General features: G+C 36.2%; 6 protein-coding genes across 6 annotated transcripts in view; 5 read left to right on the plus strand and 1 right to left on the minus strand.

Moving 5' to 3' along the window:
• The window catches only part of Cbr-srsx-18, a gene marked incomplete at both ends in the record, with an annotated part of 2,542 nt that extends 961 nt beyond the window's left edge, over window positions 1-1,581 (plus strand). Inside the window, 5 exons of the mRNA XM_045237758.1 lie at window positions 556-689; window positions 733-837; window positions 889-1,085; window positions 1,349-1,494; window positions 1,542-1,581. Of these exons, the coding sequence (XP_045094087.1) occupies window positions 556-689; window positions 733-837; window positions 889-1,085; window positions 1,349-1,494; window positions 1,542-1,581 (622 nt within the window). The remainder of the gene's footprint in view (window positions 1-555; window positions 690-732; window positions 838-888; window positions 1,086-1,348; window positions 1,495-1,541) is intronic.
• Window positions 1,582-3,312: 1,731 nt separating this feature from the next.
• On the plus strand, window positions 3,313-5,611 carry Cbr-srsx-17 (the record flags this gene model as incomplete). The annotated part of the gene is made up of 8 exons (XM_045237759.1): window positions 3,313-3,445; window positions 3,587-3,665; window positions 3,710-3,838; window positions 4,132-4,265; window positions 4,370-4,474; window positions 4,520-4,716; window positions 4,761-4,877; window positions 5,345-5,611. The coding sequence occupies 8 exons, from the start codon at window positions 3,313-3,315 to the stop codon at window positions 5,609-5,611; spliced, it is 1,161 nt and encodes a 386-aa protein (XP_045094088.1).
• A 2,704-nt stretch (window positions 5,612-8,315) lies between these two features.
• Cbr-galt-1 lies at window positions 8,316-9,894 on the plus strand (the record flags this gene model as incomplete). The annotated part of the gene is made up of 8 exons (XM_002636790.2): window positions 8,316-8,434; window positions 8,484-8,826; window positions 8,869-9,024; window positions 9,069-9,181; window positions 9,224-9,303; window positions 9,344-9,512; window positions 9,558-9,660; window positions 9,706-9,894. The coding sequence occupies 8 exons, from the start codon at window positions 8,316-8,318 to the stop codon at window positions 9,892-9,894; spliced, it is 1,272 nt and encodes a 423-aa protein (XP_002636836.2).
• A 69-nt stretch (window positions 9,895-9,963) lies between these two features.
• CBG09284 lies at window positions 9,964-12,421 on the minus strand (the record flags this gene model as incomplete). Its single annotated transcript, XM_002636789.2, has 11 exons — window positions 9,964-10,170; window positions 10,211-10,306; window positions 10,349-10,449; window positions 10,472-10,668; window positions 10,718-10,820; window positions 10,867-10,963; window positions 11,006-11,078; window positions 11,123-11,880; window positions 11,926-12,117; window positions 12,164-12,340; window positions 12,386-12,421. 11 exons carry the CDS (start codon window positions 12,419-12,421, stop codon window positions 9,964-9,966), a joined length of 2,037 nt encoding a protein of 678 aa, XP_002636835.2.
• A 1,074-nt stretch (window positions 12,422-13,495) lies between these two features.
• On the plus strand, window positions 13,496-15,934 carry CBG09283 (the record flags this gene model as incomplete). The annotated part of the gene is made up of 4 exons (XM_045237760.1): window positions 13,496-13,573; window positions 13,635-14,966; window positions 15,013-15,530; window positions 15,577-15,934. 4 exons carry the CDS (start codon window positions 13,496-13,498, stop codon window positions 15,932-15,934), a joined length of 2,286 nt encoding a protein of 761 aa, XP_045094089.1.
• A 934-nt stretch (window positions 15,935-16,868) lies between these two features.
• Window positions 16,869-20,935, plus strand: Cbr-pst-1 (the record flags this gene model as incomplete). The annotated part of the gene is made up of 7 exons (XM_045237761.1): window positions 16,869-16,946; window positions 17,325-17,448; window positions 17,495-17,855; window positions 17,910-18,195; window positions 20,039-20,143; window positions 20,191-20,412; window positions 20,786-20,935. 7 exons carry the CDS (start codon window positions 16,869-16,871, stop codon window positions 20,933-20,935), a joined length of 1,326 nt encoding a protein of 441 aa, XP_045094090.1.
• Window positions 20,936-22,220: the final 1,285 nt, after the last annotated feature.

A 22,220-nucleotide genomic window follows, 5' to 3' on the forward strand; every position in this document is an offset into this window, starting at 1 on the left:
CGCCCTGTGGTGGAATTCTTTTTTTCATGTCCATCCACCTTTAAAGGTGGGGGGACATGAAAAAATAATGTTCTCGAAATTCCGTTCAAAGATGCCCCTCGAGGAGTTGAACTTGTGAGGGCGATGATTGAGGGTGCGGCGCCGCTACCGACTGAGCCACGCGGGCAAAAAGAAAGCGCACGCCCGATTGCATACATAAAGGCGAGGACGACAGCTGTACGGAGAGTGACATTAAGCGTTGTACACCGTGACGGTAGAATGCATACTCTAGCTACAAAAAAACTACGAAAAATCTCCTGTCCCCCCACCTTTAACTGTTTTTTTTCCGGTTCCGTGTTGTTTTTTACAAAACAAGTAGGAAAATAAAAAATTTAATAGTGGAAAAATTGACTGAAAACTCACGAAACACGAGAAAGCACAAATCCGGAAAATGAAATTATCTTCAGGCTACTGTAATTGTCGTTGTGTAACATACAACCACGTTTCTCTTCCACAGCTCTGATAGCTCTGTTTCTGGAAGTTCCAGAAAAATTTCTCTTAAATTTGTACTTTCAGGCATAAATTGTGGCAACGAGGACCCTATCTTCTGATACTTTGTACCCCTCCAATTCTATTTTCTTCGTTTGCAATATTTATTGAGCAGTTATATATCAACCACGAAAATCTACTCATGTGCACCGTTTCTCTTGGTAAACATTCTTCTACAAAATCTATTTTCGGTTTTTTTTTCAGCTGCTCCCAGAAATGTTCGTTTTTGGGGAACAATAATCACATTCTCAACAGTTTTACTGGCAGTTGCATTGATTATCGTTACAGCTGTTAAAGTACACATTAACGGTAACAAAAAACAAAAAATGTAAACCTCATGTTTTCGTTTTTCATTTTCAGAACAAGCGGCATCCTCTCCATTCATCCGGCATTCTTTCAGTATGAGTAAAAAACCAAGAAGTTCAGAAATCAAATTACTAAAATCCTTGGCGACTTTGATATTTTTTTTCATTTGCTCTTGGACACTATCTGTAGTTTTATTTCATGTGGCAATGTATTTCGATAGCTCTATTGGCTATCAATTTCACAAGTATACGGTAAGATAAATTACCATAAATAACCACAAAACCTGTAATATAGAGGCACTCTAAGTTTCAACTTTGAGCCAATTTCTCTCTGTTCCTATCAAAGTTATAAAAAGTTTTTAACTGATAAATGGTTTATCTTAATATCAGAAGTATTTTGTCAGTTGACACATTCTTGATATTTTTTAATGGAGCCGAGATAAATTAGCACAGACTTGACAGTGTGAGGGGCCTTTTATTACAGGTTTTGAGGTAAATCCAATTTATTATTTCAGTTCATACTCCAACTTCCAACATTTTGCCAAAACTTTTTTGTAACTGCTTTGAGATCACCGAGATATGCCAGAGCATATATGGAGCAACTATCATTTATTCCTTGTGTGAAAAGAAGAAGCAGTATTCTGAAGACTCGGCAAAGTTCGTGAGTTGAAGGGTGAGCATTACGAAATTTATCGTTTATTTTTTCAGGAACAACTGCTCAAGACCTAATAATATAGTGGAAATCTAATTTCAAACTTTCGTCGGATTATGATCTCATATCTGGAATCGCTATTCATATTTTCATGTACTTCTGAGCATATCTTCATCTTCTGATACTCAAAATAAAGTTTTCTTTCTAAAGTTTTTTCATACCTCAACTCATTCAATACAAGATTGCTCATAGCCTTCATCGAACCACCAATTCTCCCTGTCACGGCTTGAATTTCAAAACCAGTCAAGATCCTTTCTTCTTTTTTCCTTTTTCTAGGGTTGATTATTCCGTGCAAAATGAGTCTGAGCAAACAAAAAAATCTGTCTTTTGAAGAGAGAAACGTCGTCAACGCCCCCTTGTCTTCAGAAGACAAGTTTTGACGTGTATGTTCATTGCCTTTCTATTTTTGGTTTCGTCTCTGAAACTGAGTTGGTTTTTAGTTTATGCCTGAAATTCAAGAAAAATGGAAAAATTAGTGAGCGATTCAAGTTTCTGAATCACAACATATGATAATAGAACTGAATACAAAGATCGTTATTGAGTAGCTTCCTAGTTCCGAAAACTGCAAATCAAGCTTTTAGATCCACAGTTTGTTTTGTTCAACCTGAACCTCGTAAAATTTCAGGAATAAGTTCAATTTCATGAAAAATGAATCACTATTGTGAAACTATTTAAGAGTCCATCTAACTTTGCAACCTTCTCCCCTACTCCTACTTCATTTCCTTCAACTTCCATCCAGATTGCTTTGATGATGCTCATTTTCTAACCCTTGTGCTGCTCATTTTGTGCTGTACTCTTTGTGTCTCAAGGTTTGAGAAAAATGTGATTTTGTTCCCATATAATCACTTCTTGTGCCTAGTACTTTTTCGTATAAGTTTCGATACGTGACTTCCACAACCAGGGAACGGTTGAATAGCTATTTCCAGCGCCTCTGCTTCTACCTAATAAGCGCTAGTCACATTTATTTTGTCATCCACATGCGTGTTTTTAAAATGAGCTCATGCAAAACTTCATTGAGTTGTGGTTTTGTTTTTGAATTTCCATCAGAAGCGTCAAAAATCCTCCAACATCGGACATCTTTGTTTTCCAGTTCCGTGAAGCTTTTTCCTAGATCTGTGGCATGAAAAAATCCTTGAGATGTCTGGACAAACAAAATGTAATGAAACTGAGAACATTACATTTCTAAGAAGAACCCAAATTTAGTTCGGGTTCCCATGGGATTATGAATTTACTCATTTTTCTTCCGATTCCCCATTCAGTCGGACAGTACAAGCTCGAATAATCCAATCCGATAAGAAAAAACCCCTCGTCAGGATTTCCCACGCTATCCCTTCTTTTCCTTCCTATTTGCTCACACGATTCCTTGCGCTTGCACAAGTCTTGGGATATCAGTTTTTAGACACTAATCTTTCAGATTTTTATGTTTTAATCTTTTGTTGTTATCCCATTTTAAAAGAAGATTCCTTATATTTTCTGTGTATTCCTTATTCCTCAAGAATCCTGGAACACTGCTTCTTCAATTTTCATTCCCACATTTTCACTTGTTTTTCTTTTCTCTTCTTCTCCTGTCGTCACTTTTTTCTATTATTTTTATATTCTATTTCGTTCACAATTTTCTATTCTCCGGAAAGTTCCGTAATTCGAATTTTAAGCAAGCCAATAACTGACTTTATTTTTATGTAAGATGTACGAATGATGTCTCAGAATCTCTCTTTCTCACATGATTTCTGAATATTCTTCACTACATCATATGCTCCCTACTTTCAGATGTCAATCAATTATCAAGACTTGACACTCGCTCTTCAGATCTACACAGTAGTATTATGTCTCATAGGCCTTTTCGGCAACGCAAATTTGATTATAGCCACATGTCGTCATAAAACTCTTCGTACAAAAATGGGTGAGTATTTTTTTGTCTGAAAATAGATTAAAGACTGGAACGTGAAAAGAGCGAAAAAGTCGAAATGTTAATCCTTTGAAGACTTTTAAGTCTTAAAAATCTGGAGATAACATTTGAAATTTGACTGATTTCGTATTGCAGGATGTCTTATAATGATCTCAACCATCGCTCATACAATATGCTTGCTTTCAGAATTGATATGTGTGAAACTAAAACTACGGTAGGACATAGAAAGTTTTGAATCACTTAAATAAATGTTTCCAGATTCACCCAAACTCATCGTGACGAATGCTTCCGTTCAGTTGTTGTTTATATGTTTGCAGTTCTATTTCAGTCAACTCTTTTCCTAATGATGGCAATAGATTTGTTTCTAGCTGTAATTATGCCCATAAGGTTAGGAACACTCTTGAATTGTATACTCTTGAACTCAAAATGCTCTCAAAATTGTGTAAACAAACCAGACCCAAGAAAATTCGTGCAATTATAGGAATTCATGGGAAGGAAAAAATCTTGAAATTATTTGAATGACGTTTTCTGGAAGTATGAAGTTCTATATATGGGTAAAGTGTAGTCCGTTGGAAGATATTTTAGAAACTGCAAACATTTGCTTCGAGAGAATTTTGTCTTGTAATGAAACCTTTTTTATGAGAATACACAATTCCAATTCTCTCATCTTTTTTTTTCAGACACAAACTCTGGCGTCGTGGTCCTTACTTGTTCGTTCTTTGCATTCCCCCTCTTCTGTTTTCATGTTTTGCTTTATTCATTGAAGAAATCTACATCAACCACGACGATCTTCTTATTTGCACTGTGACACTTGGTTAGTAATCGACCATTGAAACACACTAGAAAATCTGAAAGATCAACAGAAATTCGAATTCGTGTGGTCTTATTCAAATAGCTCATTGATTAAACACTTTTCAGCCGCCCCGCCAACGGTCCGTTTCTGGGGAACACTTGTTACATTCTCCACAATTTTCCTGGCTGTCACCCTGATTTTTATAACAGCCTTCAAAGTCCATGCGAATGGTAATTTGTGGTTTTCAGATTCATTTGAAACGGTTTTTTTTTCAGAACGAGAATCTGCTCGACGTATTCTAAGACATTCCAACAGTATAACAAGTAACACTAAATGTTCGGATGCAAAACTTCTCAAATCGTTATCAACGCTCATGTTTGTATTCATCTGCTCATGGAGTTTGTCCATTTTGCTCTCTCACGTTTCCTTGTACTTCACAAAGTCTATAGCCTATGAAATTCAAAAGTATAATGTAAGTCTTAATCATGCACTCTATTAAAAAGGCAATAACTTCAGATCCTTCTATCTCTTCCAACATTTTGTCAAAACTTCTTTGTCACCGGTCTTCGATCTCCTCGATATGCAAAAGCTTATGCTGAGCAACTTTCGTTTCTTCCATTTGTCAGCCAACGTGTAGCTCAATTTCGACAAAATTCCTCTGTAAAATCTGCATTCGTTTGAAAAACGACTTTCTTTTCTTTTTTTTTCATCCCGAGTTCTTCATGATGTGTATTAAAATTTACTGTGATTTTTAGGATGAAATTGATGTTGCTTGCTGGATGATTTTACATTAACGAATAAAAATTTCTCAAGAATCAAAGAAAAAGCATTTAAAACCATCACAAAAAGCATTCAGAGATTTTCGTCATTTCGAATAATCAGGTCAAACAAAAATTGAGCCTACAGAACTTTTTGACTTTAAAATTTTCACATAACTAATAAGTGCCGTGAACTCACAGTCTGATCAAATAAAATATGACCTTTGTTAAAGTCTGTGACCTCCGTGAAAGCCTAACAAAATGGGGACAAAATCACGGATTAAGAAAAACGAGGGAAAATCAGTACACAGTTAACAACGTTCAAGTTGCAGGATCTTGCAGGATCTTCTTGGCTTCCAGGATTCACCAACTTCGAGGACAGTGAGCAGCAACTTCGAGGACGGCGGAGGACAGCTTCCAGGACAGCTTCCAACGTTGGACCAATATAGGAGGAGCAAAATGGAAGAAAAGGTGAGGAAACATGCATTGGTAAAGTTTCAAAACGTTTTCCTTTTCCAGTTCCGTTTTCCTGGTTGTCCGTCCAGGATGCACCAACTTGAACCAACTGGAATGAAAGACTTCGAGTACAGCTTCAAGGGGGCTGTGTGAAATTGGTAGGATCAATATAGGAGTAGCAAAATGGAATGGAAGGTGAGGAAATAAGCATAGGTAAAATGTCAAAATTTTCTCCTTTTTCAGTTCCGTTTTTTTGCTGGTTTTAAACCCAAGTTCAAATTCTGTTAGCTGCTCGCCGTTCAGGATGCACCAAATGGAACCAACTAGAACGAAGGACTTGAGGACAGCCTCCAAGACAGTGTGACAGGATTCGAATCAATACGATAGTAATAGCAAAATTAGATGAAAGGTGAGAAATCGAGAATTGTTAACGCTTCATTAAAAAAAGCCCTGTGTTTTCAAACAAACTTTCCTTCGCAGATTTTTGAAATTCGTCAAAAATATCGAGAAAAAAAACAAAAAAAACCCAATTTTTACGCAATTTTTTACTTTTTGTGTGACATTTTTCTACTTTAAAAATTGTTCAGTGGCCCACGGTGAATAAATCACGAAACAAGCGCAGCTAGTGTTTGTTAACGCGTTTCTCGTGCATCGGCAAAAAACCAAAATTCAAAAAGTTCAAAAGGACATGATTTGTTCGTGAACCGACCTATTGAGGGATTTGAGACTCTATGCATCACTTTTTCCCTCCATTCTCCCTATTCTAAGTCATTCCACGCCAAAAGTTTCCCACCATGAATAACGCTCCGAATAAACAAAACTGTTTTGGAAAAAATGAAATTTTCACACAAATCTACAGTAATCTGACCAATCTGACTGCTTCAAAACCTATCTCCTCCCTCATTTTTGATTTTTTTCAGGAAAAAATTTATATCAAAATGTTCCCCAGAAAATTCTGCACAAATGTTATTTAATTCAAAAAATATACCATCGGTGATATTCGAACAGGTCAGCAAAAATCTTGAAAAATTCAATTTTTCAGTTGATATTCTAAGAAATGTATCTCCTCATTCATTTCTCAACCAAATCGGACGTTTTTAGGCTCATTTTGTGTGCATTCCTTGCCTTCATAATTGTTATCTATTTTGAAATCAAAAATTTCGACCTAGAATTTTTAAATGCCGAAAAAGCTAATTTTCCACTGTATCGAGAAAAGCGCCAAGATATCAGAAAAAATAAAATTTCGCAAATTGTTCACCGTCTGGCCGGATGTCGTTTTCACAAACATTTAGAAAAAATATTCTCGTGAAAATTTTAAAATTTACGTGAATTAAAAAGTAGGATTAGTATTTTCAGACCTCACAAAATCAGTAAAAAATTCACGTAAAACTTAAAATTTTCTCGAAAATATATTTTTTCTAAAAATTTGTAAAAAATAAATCAGCCATTGAGTGCCCCGGAAAATGGCATAAAAAGAAAAAAAAGTAAAAAGCATAAAAAGAAAAAAAAAGTAAAAAGTAATATAAACCAGTAAAATTACAGATTTCGAACAACGCGGGACCAAAAGATACCGGTTTTGCGTCGTGATGGGAAACTTTCGTGAACTTTATTTCTTTGTGTTCTCTTTTTCTTATTCGTTGTGCGCTTTTTTCTTGGGGGTTTCGGTTTTCCGGGATGTCTTTTTGATTCCGCGTCTTTCTCGTTCTTTATCCGTTCTTCTTCGTCTTGAAGCTTCGTTTTGGGTTCCGTTCTTGTCGTAGTCTTTCCCTTCCTTAAAGTTCTCTCTCGAATTTGTTGATTTCCAATAAAAAACCTTTTTCGGAAAACTGTCTGTGATATCCTTAATAAAATTTAATATAAGTTTCCCTAACAATCAAACCAGAAATGCACCCAGTCCGTAGTTCGTTGTCCGGCCAAATTGTTAACTGTCCGTCCGACGTCCGTCGGAAGTTTTTTTGTCCGTTTTCCGATGTCCGATGTCCGTCAAAAAAATCTTCGTCCATTATCCGTTGTTCGTTGTCCGAACAAAATAAATTGGTTTTCCGCTCATATCTGAATCAAACGATTGGATCTGAAAAGAGTTATCAGAAACCTCAGCCAAAGTTTTCAAAATTCTGGTCAAATAGCTCAAAATCTGGCTTGAAAATTTTCGAAGTTCTCAATAAATGATATAGCCTTGGAATTTCGGTTTATTCGTTTTTAGATGAACTTTTGAACTACGAAGAAGGTATCTGACTACGCTCTGCCCTTTCAAATTTTTCCACAAAAATTTTCACTCTAACGGTAAAGGAAAATGGGTGGAGCTTAGTTCACCTGCCCGACTTTTTAGAATTGATAATACTTTCGAAGACGCAGCAGATCTCGAAATTTATTTTACTTACTGGGATATGTTGATTCGCCTATTCTCTGAAGCTTTGGAAACATTTAAAAATTAACACAAGCCGTGTTCTTTAAACTTAGGGAAAGCATGTCTCACTTCAGAATTCTTTCCAGCTGGGACATTCTTTACCGAATCAACTGTAGAACTCAACTTCTGTTAACCTTTTTTCTCACTTTGCAAACACAAAATTTTTTGGAAGCCGTTGCCTAATCACTAGAAAATATGATAAGAAACAGTGAACGACATGCCACGAAATTTCAATTTAGAAATAGGTGGTATCAAATGACTCAGTTAGTATAAACATTTCTTTTTTGTTTTGATCTGAAGTTTGGAACCAATGGTTTGGTAATCAAATCCTCGGTCTTTGCATTATGCAGTTTTCCATAATTTGTGTATGTGGAAAGTAACTGTGTGTGTGTGTCATTTATGGTAGCGAAATCAATCACTTTTATCAATTCTGTTATTTTGTACTCTCAAATGCCACGAATAACGGCAAGCAAAATAGTGTTATTATCTGTATTATCCTTACTAACAGTTTTCTATCTGAATACATTTTCGTCTATTAAAATTGAAAACGATCTCGACGGGACTGATTAGTGGGTTTCCATTCATTCTACAATCTATTTTTTTTAATTCTCAATTCAGCGACTTGGATTACATAGAATCTGATATCAAAAAGACGCGTCGATTACTCAATGAAATCCCTGATCCATCTCAAAACCGAGTTCAATTTTTTAAACTCGATGATAATGGATATGCATTCTCAGCATATACAGATAATAGGAAAGGAAATATGGGTCACAAATATGTCAGAATATTAGTGTTCCTAACTAAATTTGATGATTTTTCTTGCGAAATTAACTCGAAGAAATCCTATGTTGTTACACTCTACGAGCTATCAGAAAATCACAATATGAAGTGGAAAATGTATATTTTGAATTGTTTACTTCCCGATGGAATCACTTTCAACGATGTGAATTCTGTAAAAGTAGGTAAAATCCTTAAACTATTTTAATTGAACAAACTTCAGATATCTAGAAGTTCTTCAAAACTTTCAGTCCAAATCCCGATCAGATATAGAATTCAAGATGAGAAAATGATGACTCCAGATGAATACGATTATAAGTTGTCGATTTGTGTTCCTGCACTTTTTGGAAACGTTTATTATCCAAGGAGGATTATTGAAGTGATTTAGGTATTTTCTTGCTTTATTTTTAGTATAATTTTCAGTTTGTGGAACTAAACAGCTTGCAAGACATCGACAAAATCTACATCTACTACAATCCTTTAGAAATGACAGATGAGGCCACAGAAAGGACTTTGAAGTTTTATTCCAATAATGGGTAATTTTAAAACAATTTTTCTGAAATAAAATTTTAATTTAGGAAAATCAATTTAATAGAATTCATTCTCCCATTTTCTACTCGAGATGTTTGGTATTATGGGCAATTGGCCACCGTTACAGGTATTTGGAATTACTCTTTAGAATTAAAAGCAACGTTCAGATTGTCTTCTCCGTAACACTGGAATAACTCAATACACATTTTTCAATGATTTGGATGAATTTTTCGTGCCAGTACTGGACAACCAAACTCTCTCTGAAACTGTGTCAGGATTATTTGAAAATCGAAAAATTGCCTCTCAGAGAACGGCCTTGAAATTTATTAGTACAAAGTGAGACTGTGGGGTTTCCTTTTTTTTTAAGATGCCGAATTATAGAATCAATCGATCTCCTGTAACTCTCAATAATATTGTGTCTTCTAAAAATTTTGAAACGAGATTCACAAAATGCGTCGTACGGCCGGAAATGGTTTTTGAGCAGGTTTCTTTTTTTCAGTTGAAAAAAATCAATTTTTCAAAGTTTCAGGGCATTCACCATACGAGTAGAGTAATACAAGACGACTACGAAACCCCATCCCATGATGGATCACTTTTGCGTGTGTATCACTACAGAGAACCAAGATATTGCTGCGAAAACGAGAATCTTCTAAAACAAAGATACGATAAGAAGCTTCAAGAAGTTTTTGATGCTGTAGTTCTTATGTTGGAAGTCTAGTTTCATTTTTACTTTATTGTTTTTCTAAGGGTGCCTAAAGCATAAACTCTAATGCATAAATGATATGCATCAAACTGCTAATTGGAGATCAACACATCTACAGTAATCCGTTGGAAATGAGAAATGAGAGCATTGACTTTGAGAGCTGACATGTAATCGTGGAGGATATGGAATTGTTGCCTCTTCAGACGCTTGTACTAAACGAAATTGAGCCAAAATTTCAACGAAATCTCCATTTTTAGATTGCATGTCACATTTGATGTATGGATATATCACCTGAAAAACACCCTCTAAAATGTAACTCAAAAAAACTTACTGCACTAGCTTTCTCCTTTTTTCTGACTATTTCACTATCACTGATTTTGGTTCGGGCCCAAACCTGGACATAGTTGTTAGGCATCAAGGTTTCAGTCTTCAATTCAAGTTGTTATTTATAAAATTTTGCGAAAAATACAAACCACATTTCCGCATTGAAGAGAGTCCACTTGAAAACATTTGCTGTAATCGCCAAGTATATTTTCAGAACTTCATGTAGAGAATCGGGATTTGGAATTCCTGTAAACATTACTTTAATAACTTCCTAACAAATCCTTTTTACTAGAAAAATCTTGTGATGCATCAATCATACAGAGACAGTGATTACTGATGACTCGATTATTCTGACACGTGGAATTTGTGGGTTGAAGTTCGAAGAGACTTTTACTTCTTGTAGAACTTTCGAGATTCCTTGAAAGACTTGTGATATATTTCAACGTTGAATGCAGATGAAAATTTCTGAACCACCATTTTAAGAAAGCTATTCGAAATACAGTACTAGACTTACGAAATGAAGCGTTGAGAATTTTCTTTCAAGTTCCGATATTTATCAGGAAACAGTTCGCGAAATCTCGGTGGTACCAGAATGCTCAAAAAAGGAGCTCGTTCTTCTGAAATCGCATGTAACATATATTTTTTGATTTTCTAGTTTCTCACCTATTTTTCCAGCAAATGTGTATCTGTTCAACGGATGAACACGATTTCCATGGTCTCCCAGAACAATAAGAATGGTGTTTTCCAGACATCCAGTTCTCTGAAAATTTGTTAAATAGGATTGCTTCAGAAAAAAACTTACATTTAAGTAGTCAAGTCTGTGAAATAAAGAATGATCCAGAAGTTCCAAGTTGTTCGGATCGTCATGAGTTAGACTGAAACTTGAATATAAGTTTTGCTTTGAATTGTTTCGTTTAACCTGGATAAAAATGTAAAACCAACGTGTGGGATTTTTGCGAAAATCCTTTCAAACCGAAACCAAGTATCCAAGAAGACGTCAGCCAACATTTCGCCATCTAAACATTTCCTCCACCAATTACTCAACTGGCTGTATAAATGGTTGTAATAAGGACGATAATAGTATGTAGCAGGTGGTTTCGAGAATCCTGCCATAAAATTTTCAGGTGGATAATGAAACAGCCCTCTGGAAGTGTGCATCACATCGTCGTTGTACATTGTAACGTATTCTGGAGAAAGATGTGTCCAAATCCATTGAATTGTGTCCGGATTCAAAACGGTTTTAGCAGGAAGAATTTTGTTAAGGTTTACATCTCCATCCTCATCCAAAAGAGACAAATTCTCAGTTTCCGTTAATTCATCGGCCAGGATCGGAATCATATTGACTGCACTGTTGTCGCCGACCTTATTGTATGCCTCAAATACAACACTTCCCAGTTGATCCATCAAGTCACTGGTTTTTCTCATATGCCTTCTGAATTGTGCTCTAGACGTTGAGTCCAATCCGAGGATCGAAATAGAAAACTGTTTGGATTGATGCTTCTGAAGTTTCGGATCAGGATATGGGATTTGAAACGATCCATCAACAACTAATTTTTGATTTTCGTTCATTTTGAATCCCATAAACTGTTTCCGATAAATGACCAACTGTCCAGAAAAACAAGTTATCATGAAATTGTTCGCGTTGATCCAGAATCTCTTGTTAATTTTTGGAGAGAACTAAAATTATGTGAAGTTGTAAAGAGGTATAAAAAAGAAATAAACATTCTGAGATTTCCCAAGTTGATAAGAATGCGCTTCTGGTCTTAATCCGCCCTTCAAAACCTGTGCAACACATTCCAACTTGTTTTTGTACGCTTTTGACTTCATCGAAAATTCTCCAGTGGCAGGATATCGTTTGAAAAGATCAATATTGTACTTTTCACATCCAGATCGTTTTGGAAATTTTAGACGCTTCTGTAGAATGAATATGTCTTTTTGGTTTTATAAAATCCAATTGTACTTTCAATGTGTTATCCATTGGCTCTGTCCATGCAAACCTACACTTGTTATCAAATAAATGTGCTTGACGGGGTCGATTTGATACATTTCGAAAATCCAATGAAACTTCTTTTTCGAATATTCTATGCGACACAGTAATAAAATAGAAGAGACATATAAGGATAGTTACAAGAATGATCTGAAAACTTTTGGATGATTACAAATGGGATTAGAACCATTTTACCTGGCCCACATGAACAATAGCGCGACGACGGCGCATTTTGAAGTTGAAATGAAGAATCGAAACGTTTTGTGACTAGAAGAGAATAGACGACAAGTTCTAAAACGATTATCCCTTCAAAATAGGATTATTGGATTTTCAAATTTTCAAAATTTTACTTTGGTTTTTTAGATCGAATATTTTGCCTCTTATTGTTAAACATTTATGTTTTTCAAGTTTTCTGAAGCTGTTTGTGAAAACATAATCCCGACTATCATTTCAGCAAACATTCGAAGGCGAGACCAAATTCCAATACAACAACATTCTCTCCGTTTCAACAGTTGTATTTGAATATTAGTTCAGTTTCAGCAGTTCATCATATGTTTTCTGTTTTTTTTTTGTAATGATATTTTTACTTGTAATGTCTTATTTCACAAGGAATAGAGAATGAATGTTATGATTATGGCTATTTGTGACTTCGATTTTGCCTTGCATTTGTATGAGTTCGTCTGTTTTAAGAAGATATTGCAGATGCGTATATTTGTATGGAAATTTTCACATGGCAGTCGACATCTTTTTATTCAACAAGACAGACGTTCATTAAAATATTCATTTAAGAGATCTTTCAGATATACTTTTTCCTGTAAAGTGAATAATTTCGAACGGAGGAGGACTCATTATAGTTTTTCAGATTATTAAATCGATGAATTATCTTCATTTTAAGATTTTTTTTTAGTTTTCTTTTCCCTTTTTTGATATGTGCAGACGAATTACTATTTTGCAATTGAATTTTTTTCGGGAACGACACTCCGCAATGACGCAGTGCGCCCATTTTAGCCCCGTAAATCGACACACACTATTTTGAAAATCCTTTCTTTCGTATTTTCGCGGATTCTGGCATTTTCATTTGTTTTCGGATGTTTTAGCATTTTCGCACTTTAATCGAGCAAATATATTTAGTTTTCACTCGATAGTTAGGTTTTCAAAGGAAACTGCTAAACGAGTATTCACCTTTTTTCTTATTTTCGTAATCCGAATTATCTGTTTTGTGTCTTATCCGGGTTCTCCATTTGTACTTGTATTCTTGCTTAGCCTTATGAATATGCATTAAATTTTTCGTTTCAGAAATCAACCATGAGTGATGACGAATCCGCTGTGCCAGGCAATAAGCCGATCCGTCTACCTAAAAAGGCAGCCAAAGTGAAAAACAAGGTAAAATATTGACTTACAGTTACAAATTATAGTCTTCAAATGAAAACCTCAAAAATTACAGGCCCCAGCTCCACTCCAAATCACCGCTGAACAATTGCTTCGTGAAGCCAAAGAGCGAGAGCTTGAACTTATTCCGCCAGCACCAAAAACAAAAATCACAGACCCCGATGAGTTGAAAGAGTATCAGAGGAAGAAGAGAAAGGAGTTTGAGGATGGAATCCGAAAGAACCGTATGCAATTGGCCAATTGGATAAAATATGGAAAATGGGAAGAGTCGATTGGAGAAGTTCAAAGAGCCCGATCTGTTTTTGAGAGAGCTTTGGATGTTGATCATCGTTCGATCAGTATTTGGCTGCAGTATGCTGAAATGGAAATGCGATGCAAACAAATCAACCATGCCAGAAATGTTTTCGACAGAGCAATCACTATCATGCCAAGAGCTATGCAATTCTGGTTGAAATACTCTTACATGGAGGAAGTCATTGAAAACATTCCGGGAGCCAGACAAATTTTTGAAAGGTGGATTGAGTGGGAGCCACCAGAGCAAGCCTGGCAGACATACATCAACTTTGAACTTCGTTATAAAGAAATTGATCGTGCTCGATCTGTGTATCAACGATTCTTGCACGTCCATGGAACGAATGTTCAGAACTGGATCAAGTATGCCAAGTTTGAGGAGCGAAACGGATATATCGGTAATGCTAGAGCCGCTTATGAACGTGCGATGGAGTATTTCGGTGAAGAAGACATCAATGAAACAGTGCTGGTCGCGTTCGCCCTTTTTGAAGAACGACAAAAGGAACATGAAAGAGCACGGGCTATTTTCAAGTATGGTCTAGATAATCTTCCATCTAGTCGGACCGAAGAAATCTTCAAACATTACACTCAACACGAAAAGAAGTTTGGAGAACGAGTGGGAATTGAGGATGTGATTATTAGTAAGAGAAAAACTCAATACGAGAAAATGGTAGATGAGAATGGATATAACTACGACGCTTGGTTCGATTATTTGAGGTTATTAGAAAACGAGGAAACAGACCGAGAAGAAGTAGAAGATGTCTACGAGAGAGCGATTGCTAATGTCCCCCCACACTCCGTAAGTACTGTGCTTTCGTTTAGAAAATTCAATAGTCATATAAAATTTCTTCAACTCACTAACCATCTTTGTCAGCATTTTCAGGAAAAACGCTACTGGAGACGGTACATCTACCTTTGGATCAATTATGCACTCTACGAAGAGCTTGTTGCCAAGGACTATGAACGAGCCCGTCAAGTTTACAAAGCTTGCCTCGATATCATTCCTCATAAGATCTTCACATTCGCCAAAGTCTGGATTCTGTTCGCACATTTTGAAATCCGTCAGCTCGATTTGAATGCGGCTAGAAAAATTTTGGTGAGTTCCATATATTCGGAGAATTTTTCTTATTAATTTTTTGTAGGGTGTTGCCATTGGAAAGTGTCCAAAAGACAAACTTTTCCGGGCCTACATTGATCTCGAACTTCAATTGCGTGAATTCGATCGGTGTAGAAAACTGTACGAGAAGTTTCTTGAGAGCTCACCGGAAAGTTCGCAGACGTGGATCAAATTCGCGGAACTCGAAAGTCTTCTGGGAGACACGGATCGCGCTCGTGCGGTTTTTACGATTGCAGTTCAACAACCAGCGCTGGATATGCCAGAATTGTTGTGGAAAGCTTACATCGATTTCGAAATCGCTTCAGAAGAGCATGAGAAGGCGCGTGATTTATATGAAACTCTTCTACAGAGAACGAATCATATCAAAGTGTGGATCTCGATGGCCGAGTTTGAACAGACCATAGGGAACTTCGAAGGAGCCAGAAAGGTTTACGAAAAAGCCAATCAGTCTCTTGAGAATGCTGAAAAAGAGGAGCGATTGATGTTGCTGGAAGCATGGAAGGAGTGTGAAGTGAAGAGTGGAGATGAAGAGGCACTGAAGAGGTGAGCTTAACATGATAAATTTTTCATCTAATTTTCAACATTGCAGGGTTGAAACAATGATGCCACGGAAAGTCAAAAAACGTCGTCAAATTCAAACAGAAGACGGTGTCGACGCCGGCTGGGAAGAATATTTCGACTACATTTTCCCACAGGATCAAGCAGCTAAAGGAAGCTTCAAACTTCTCGAAGCAGCAGCTAGATGGAAGAGACAGAAAGAAGAAGCTGCAAGAGCCGCACAGGAAGGCCTTGATGCTCCAGTACAAGAGAGGGAAGAAGAGCAAGAAGAAGAAGAAAAAGTCAGAGAAGGTGATAGTGACACCGATATGTCTTCTAGCAGCAGTAGCAGCAACAGTGATAGCGAATCGTCTTCTTCAGACTCTGATTCTGATGATGATAATGAATGAAAGCTAACCGTCAGCCGACAATCCTTATCTTTTTATCTATCACCTATCATTGTTTTCTCCTCTTCCTTTCGCCTCACTTCCTGATTTCTTTTTTAAACATTTGTTTGGTTCAATTTCTTTTTCGTTTTTAAACATTGATCAAATCGTTGCTTTTCTCTTTCTGCATCATGATGCGAATAAATTATTTTACTACTAAACAAAGCACTGAAGAATAAACACTCTCGGGTATTCCGTTCAGATATGGATTTCGCTTTCTATTTCACTATTCAGTGTTCGATGTTTTCAGAGTCATGGATTCGATAAGGACAATCGATTCACCGGTATGTTTTGTTTCAGATGACTCGATTATGTGATTAACGCCTTCGCTAAATGTTGTCTACCAAATAAAGTGACTGAAAAATAAAGTTAAATCAAACAACTTACTATTACCAGATTCTGTTATACTTTAAAATTTAAAAAGTAATGGTAATATCCATTCTCCTTTCTAGTAGTTATAAAAATCATTGTTCTTCATAAAATCAATCATTCATATGGAGGCTCATCAAAAAATCGGAGAAACAAGCATCTTTAACCTGATGGTCTAGATCATTTGGAGATCCCGAAGGAAGATATTCGCGTCTTTTGCGTTCTTCGTAGAAAAGATTTCGATCTTCCATGATTTTTTCGGATGCATTTATTCAAATTCCCATTGCTTTTCGATCTTTTCACTCGATTCATTTTCCACTAAATATCCCCTCTTCGTTTATACTGTTTCAACAAAAAGAGATTATTGAGGATTACTTTCAAAAAAAGTTTTTGAATTGAACTATTCGATAAAATCGCGTTTTTTTCAATTTATTCAATCTCTGAATGATTTTGAATTATTAGGTCTGAACAAACATCAGACCGTCTATTTGCTATTGATCTCATTCTAGAGAGATCGCGAACGAGCCAGATGGACCCGTTGAGTTGGGGTAGTGGCTGGTATGCAATACAAGCGATTTCTGGACATTTTATTCAATATCTAAAAGAGGTATCACCAGAAATTCTCAATTTTGATTCTAATGAAAAAGGTGTTAATTCAGTTACTGTAAAACCTCTATTAGAAGAACCCCCTAACCTTAACTTTGAGCGAGTTTTTTTTCTGTCAAAGATATAAAAATGTTTTCAACTGATAAATTGTTTAGTCTTAATATCAGAAGTGCCTTGTCAGGTGACAAATTTTCAATATCTTGCATAGGAGCCTAGACAAATTAATTCAAATTTGAGAGTGTGGGGGGTCCTTCTATTATAGGTCTTACGGTAGTTATAGATTTTCCCAAATCTTAATTAAATTCTTGAATTTGATCGAAATCTAGAAAAAAAAGTCTTAAAGTGTTGGTACCAAAAGTGCAGTGAAGTTATTTTGCAGGCCCGAGATAAGCCACCCGACGAGCTGATATGGCCTTTACGTCTTTTCTTGATCCTTCTCGGATATTCAACAGTAGCCGTTCCAGCAGCTTTGCTAATTTGCTATGTGAGGAGGAATAAACATGGTTTGTTTTTAAAATCCATTTTAACTTGTTTCAAAAATATTTTCAGCATTCGAGACACCGTACTTTTCCGTCCGTCAACTTCTTCGAAGCTTCGCTGTTGGAAATCAAGAATACCAACTGATACCAGCTGGAGAAAAAGAATCAGCTCGGAAGGATACGGATCCCATTCCCAAAACTAGAGCCCAGTGTATACATACTGCAATCTTGTTGCTCTTCTTCTTCAGTGGAATTCAAGTGACACTTGTGGCAATGGGTGTTCTACAAGAGAGAATTATAACAAGAGGTTATCGTAGGACGGATAAGCCAGAAATTGAGGAGAAGTTTGGTGAAACACAATTTTTGATTTTTTGCAATCGGATAGTGGCTCTTGTTCTGAGTCTTCTGATACTCGCAAAAGATTGGACCAAGTAAGTTAAACTCAAGACATTATAAGAAAAAATTATTCAATCGAATGATTTCAGACAACCTCCCCACGTTCCTCCACTATACGTCCACTCGTATACATCTTTCTCCAATACAATATCTTCCTGGTGCCAATACGAAGCATTAAAATATGTTTCTTTCCCAACTCAAACTATCTGTAAAGCATCTAAAGTTGTTGTGACAATGTTGATGGGACGGATAGTCAGAGGACAACGGTATTCTTGGTTTGAATACGGTTGTGGATGTACAATTGCATTTGGAGCGAGTTTGTTCTTGTTAAGTTCGTCAAGTAAACATTCTGGTTCGGCAATAACGTATACCTCGGTAAGTACAAAATCGTTTTCTTGAGATCTCACAACTTTCACTATTAGACTGCACTTTTAAGCCACACAAGGTCAAACGATATACACCAAAAGATCCATTAAATAAAAAGACGCCTGTCGACAAGCATGATACGAACGTTTGCAATAAAACTTGTTTTGGGGTGGGATATTTCACAGGTGTACAACAAGTGTTTTTTGATATCTCAAAAAAAAGAGAAAGAAAAGAAACAGCAGTTTGCACTTTAATAAAAAAGAGCTCGAAAAATTAATTCCTCTAAAGAAAAAAAGAAGAAAAATTGGCAGAACCTCGACATATCTCGAAAAATCGCTTCTCGTCCTTTTCTGGACACTTCTGGAATGTCCTCGAATTTTTTAAAATTCCCGCCAAAACTTAAAAATTCGAAAAAGTATCTATTTTTTCGAGATATTTTTTTGGAATTTAGCAAAATTTTCAGGCCTTTTTAGGTTTTCTAGCTATTTTCAAAGATTCTTTTTCGATTTTCCGGTTTTTTTGTGTGAAATTTGACGCAACCACTTGGGTTCAAGAGAGGGGGTCAGAAAGCGCGCCCCAGTAAATTTAGGAAAAGTTCTAAATTCGCTGCCGAATTTCGTTGGCTGAGTTTCACAGTTTTAAATGAAGAGCGAAAAAGCGCGCCTTGCAACCAGTTGATTTTGAAGAAATAGATCATGATCTAGATCAAACCCGCGTCCACTCTAAAATTATTAAATTTCTTCTGGCCTACGAGTTTGCTGGGGCGCGCTTTCTCGCTTGAACCCAAGTGCGCAACGGTATTCGCGAAGATTACTGTAGAAAACTTTTTTAAAAAATTATCTCGCAAACAGAATCATGTCAAAATTCAGGCAAAATCAGTTTTTATCTGCATTTTAACGTGATTGTGTTTGCAAAAAAAAAACTACAGAATAAAAAGGTTTTCCACAATAATCTTCGCAATCAACATCCGTTAAAATTTCACACAAAGATTCGGAATTATCAAAAAAGCATTATCAAAAATAGCTGAAAAACCTAAAAAGGTCTGAAAATTTTGGCAATTACTCTTTGACTACACCACTCTTTGACTACACCTACTCTTTGACTCCACATTCTCTTTGACTACAAAATCTCTTTGACTACATTTATCTCTTTGACTACACTTGTCTCTTTGACTACAAAGTCTCTTTGACTACACTTTTTTGTTTTATAGTACTTTTTGACTGAATTTATTGGAGTTTCCGATTTTTGTCTCAAATTGTAGGCTTAGGCTAAAACACCAGTTTTCCGGTAACCGTTTCAGCCTAAGCCTTTGATTTGTATAGAAAATAATAAAAATTTGGAAATCTCAGCGAAAAAAAGTGAGAATTTCTCTGATTTTCGCGAATTTCAGTACTTTTTTCACTGTGATGTATTTTTGGAATTGTCAGTTTTTTTGTTTTAAATTATAGGCTTAGGCTCAAATTCTTCTTATATTCTGTGAGAACGCCCACAAGAAACTGCAGAAAATTTTAAAATTTTAAAAAGTGTAGTCAAAGAGACTTTGTAGTCAAAGAGACAAGTGTAGTCAAAGAGATTAATGTAGTCAAAGAGACTTTGTAGTCAAAGAGAATGTGGAGTCAAAGAGTAGGTGTAGTCAAAGAGTAATTGCCGAAAATTTTGCAAAAAAAAAATCAATTTTTCTCTTGAGAATTCGCTTCGAAGGGGGAATCCAGGTCTTAAAACGACCACAGCCACCGGAATTTGTCTTCCACAGTCCCATCTTTTGTACCAACATAATACCAAAAACCTAACTCTAAATAAATAGAATATGCATATTACAACGGAACACAGGAACAAAAATATATCTTTTCAGTTCTCCGGAATGATTCTAATGGCTGGCTATCTTCTCTTCGATGCATTCACTTTGAACTGGCAAAAAGCTTTATTCGACACAAAGCCAAAAGTTTCCAAGTACCAGGTACTATTCCAAAGGCTCATCGTCTTTGTACAAACATTTGTCTTCAGATGATGTTTGGCGTAAACTTCTTCTCTGCCATCTTTTGTGCAGTTTCACTTATAGAACAAGGAACATTGTGGTCTTCTTTGAGATTCGGAGCAGTACATACAGACTTCTCTCGCGACGTCTTTCTTCTTTCCTTGTCAGGTGCAATCGGTCAAATTTTCATTTATTCGACGATTGAGAGATTTGGACCCATTGTATTTGCCGTGATCATGACTATTAGACAAGTGAGTACCAAAATACTGAATTCTCGTCGTTCATTCCACAACAACGAAAATGATTATCACTATTGCGCAATGTTTTCTTGCTTCATTGCTTCAAAAAAACCTTGACAAAAACACGAAAATTATTCCGGTAAACGCAACGCCTCTTCAAAATAAACAGGAAACAGACAATAAAATGCGCATCGGAATTTTCGCTATTTGATTGAAGAAGTTTCAAATGAATTACTTCAGAATCTTATTGTCGCAACATTTATCTGTGTTCGAAAGGCAAGGAGAACAAAAGAAAGGCAAGGAGAACAAAGGAATGAAACATTTTTTTGAAAGCATGAAAAATCTGAAGAGGAACAACTGAAATACGTATTTGTTGTTGTTTCAGATGTTATCCATCGTACTATCGACGATCATGTATGGACACGAACTCACTTTCTGGGCAGCTATCGGATTCTTGATCGTGTTTCTTGCAATTTTTGTAGATATTCACAAAAAATACTCGGATAAGAAACGGGTTCCACAAAGGAGTTGGTAAGACGCTTTCTCACTTCCATTCATCTCAATTGCTGTCCGCAGAAATATTTATGCATAAATTAAAAAGTCCACAAAACGACAGGTTCCCTCCGTTTCTTTCTTTATTTTCGGTTTTCCCCACCATGCCTTCAAATATATGAATCAACAGATCATTTGGTTTGATATGGGAATCTAATTCCTTCTCCTGACAGTTTCCCTCCGGGTTACGCAATGCCTCGTCAGTGCGTACGTACGTTGGAAACAAGAAGGTCTCTAGCTTGATCTCAGCTAACGGCAAAAGGAAAAATGAGGGAAGAGAAAGAGATTAGCATGAGAGATATATTCATTCACATCAGTTTTTGCCTCCTGCAGTTTCTCCGTAATTCGTTGCGTAATAATTAACTTACGTAATCAATGTTTAATGACGTTTCTAGCTTGGAACTGCTGGAATCAAAGCTTTCTCTTCCGTTTCCTCTTTCTGTTCCTAGTTTTTCTGAATTTGTATTTTCCATAATACATCTTTCATATGTGTGGTGTAACCTATCAAAAATTTTAGTTACACTTCAATGAATCATTAAGCTTTACAGAAATGGTTCAGAAAGTTAGATGAAAATTATAAAGTGTCTATATAATGAAAACCTTTGAGATCCAGCTTTTTTTGAAAGAAACGTAATTGAAGAGCCCTATAATATAAGCCAATTCTTTAAGCGAATTCATCTCGGTTCATTTCAACTATATAAAAAAGCTGCCAACTAATAAAATGTTCGGGATATTATGATAAACAATTTATCAAATGACAACTTATTCATATCTTGGACGGAAACCGAGATAAATTGGCTTTAAAATTTTGGTGCCACTTCTATTGAAGGTTTTACGGTGTGTATGTTTTTAATTAATTCTGAAACTGCACTTCTCAATTTCCCAATTTTCCGATTTATCAAATTTCGAAACCCAGATATCCCGATAAAACGAATTGTATTTCAAAAAATCATTTTTGGTGTCTACAAAATCTTTTATCATATCCACCCAATTCACTTTTCAGACTTCGCCCCGCCCACTCCCTCCACACCTTAACCTTCTCTCTTCATTTTTCGTCACTGATAATTGTCGTGTCTCCCCCTTCCTCAAAATATCTCTTTCCACTGTTTCCTTCTGTATGATTTTTGCCTCGCTTCGTTTCCACCTCTTCTCTCTTTTTTGTCACATCATCATACCCGTCTCTTCCTTAGGCTTCTTCTCCTACTCCTACGCATCCCCGCTTCTCAATTTTTTCTTCCGATTTTGCCTCCTCATTTTTTGGCATCCTC

Source organism: Caenorhabditis briggsae (assembly GCF_000004555.2).
Source record: "Caenorhabditis briggsae complete genome, chrV, whole genome shotgun sequence".
Lineage (NCBI taxonomy): Eukaryota > Metazoa > Nematoda > Chromadorea > Rhabditida > Rhabditidae > Caenorhabditis > Caenorhabditis briggsae.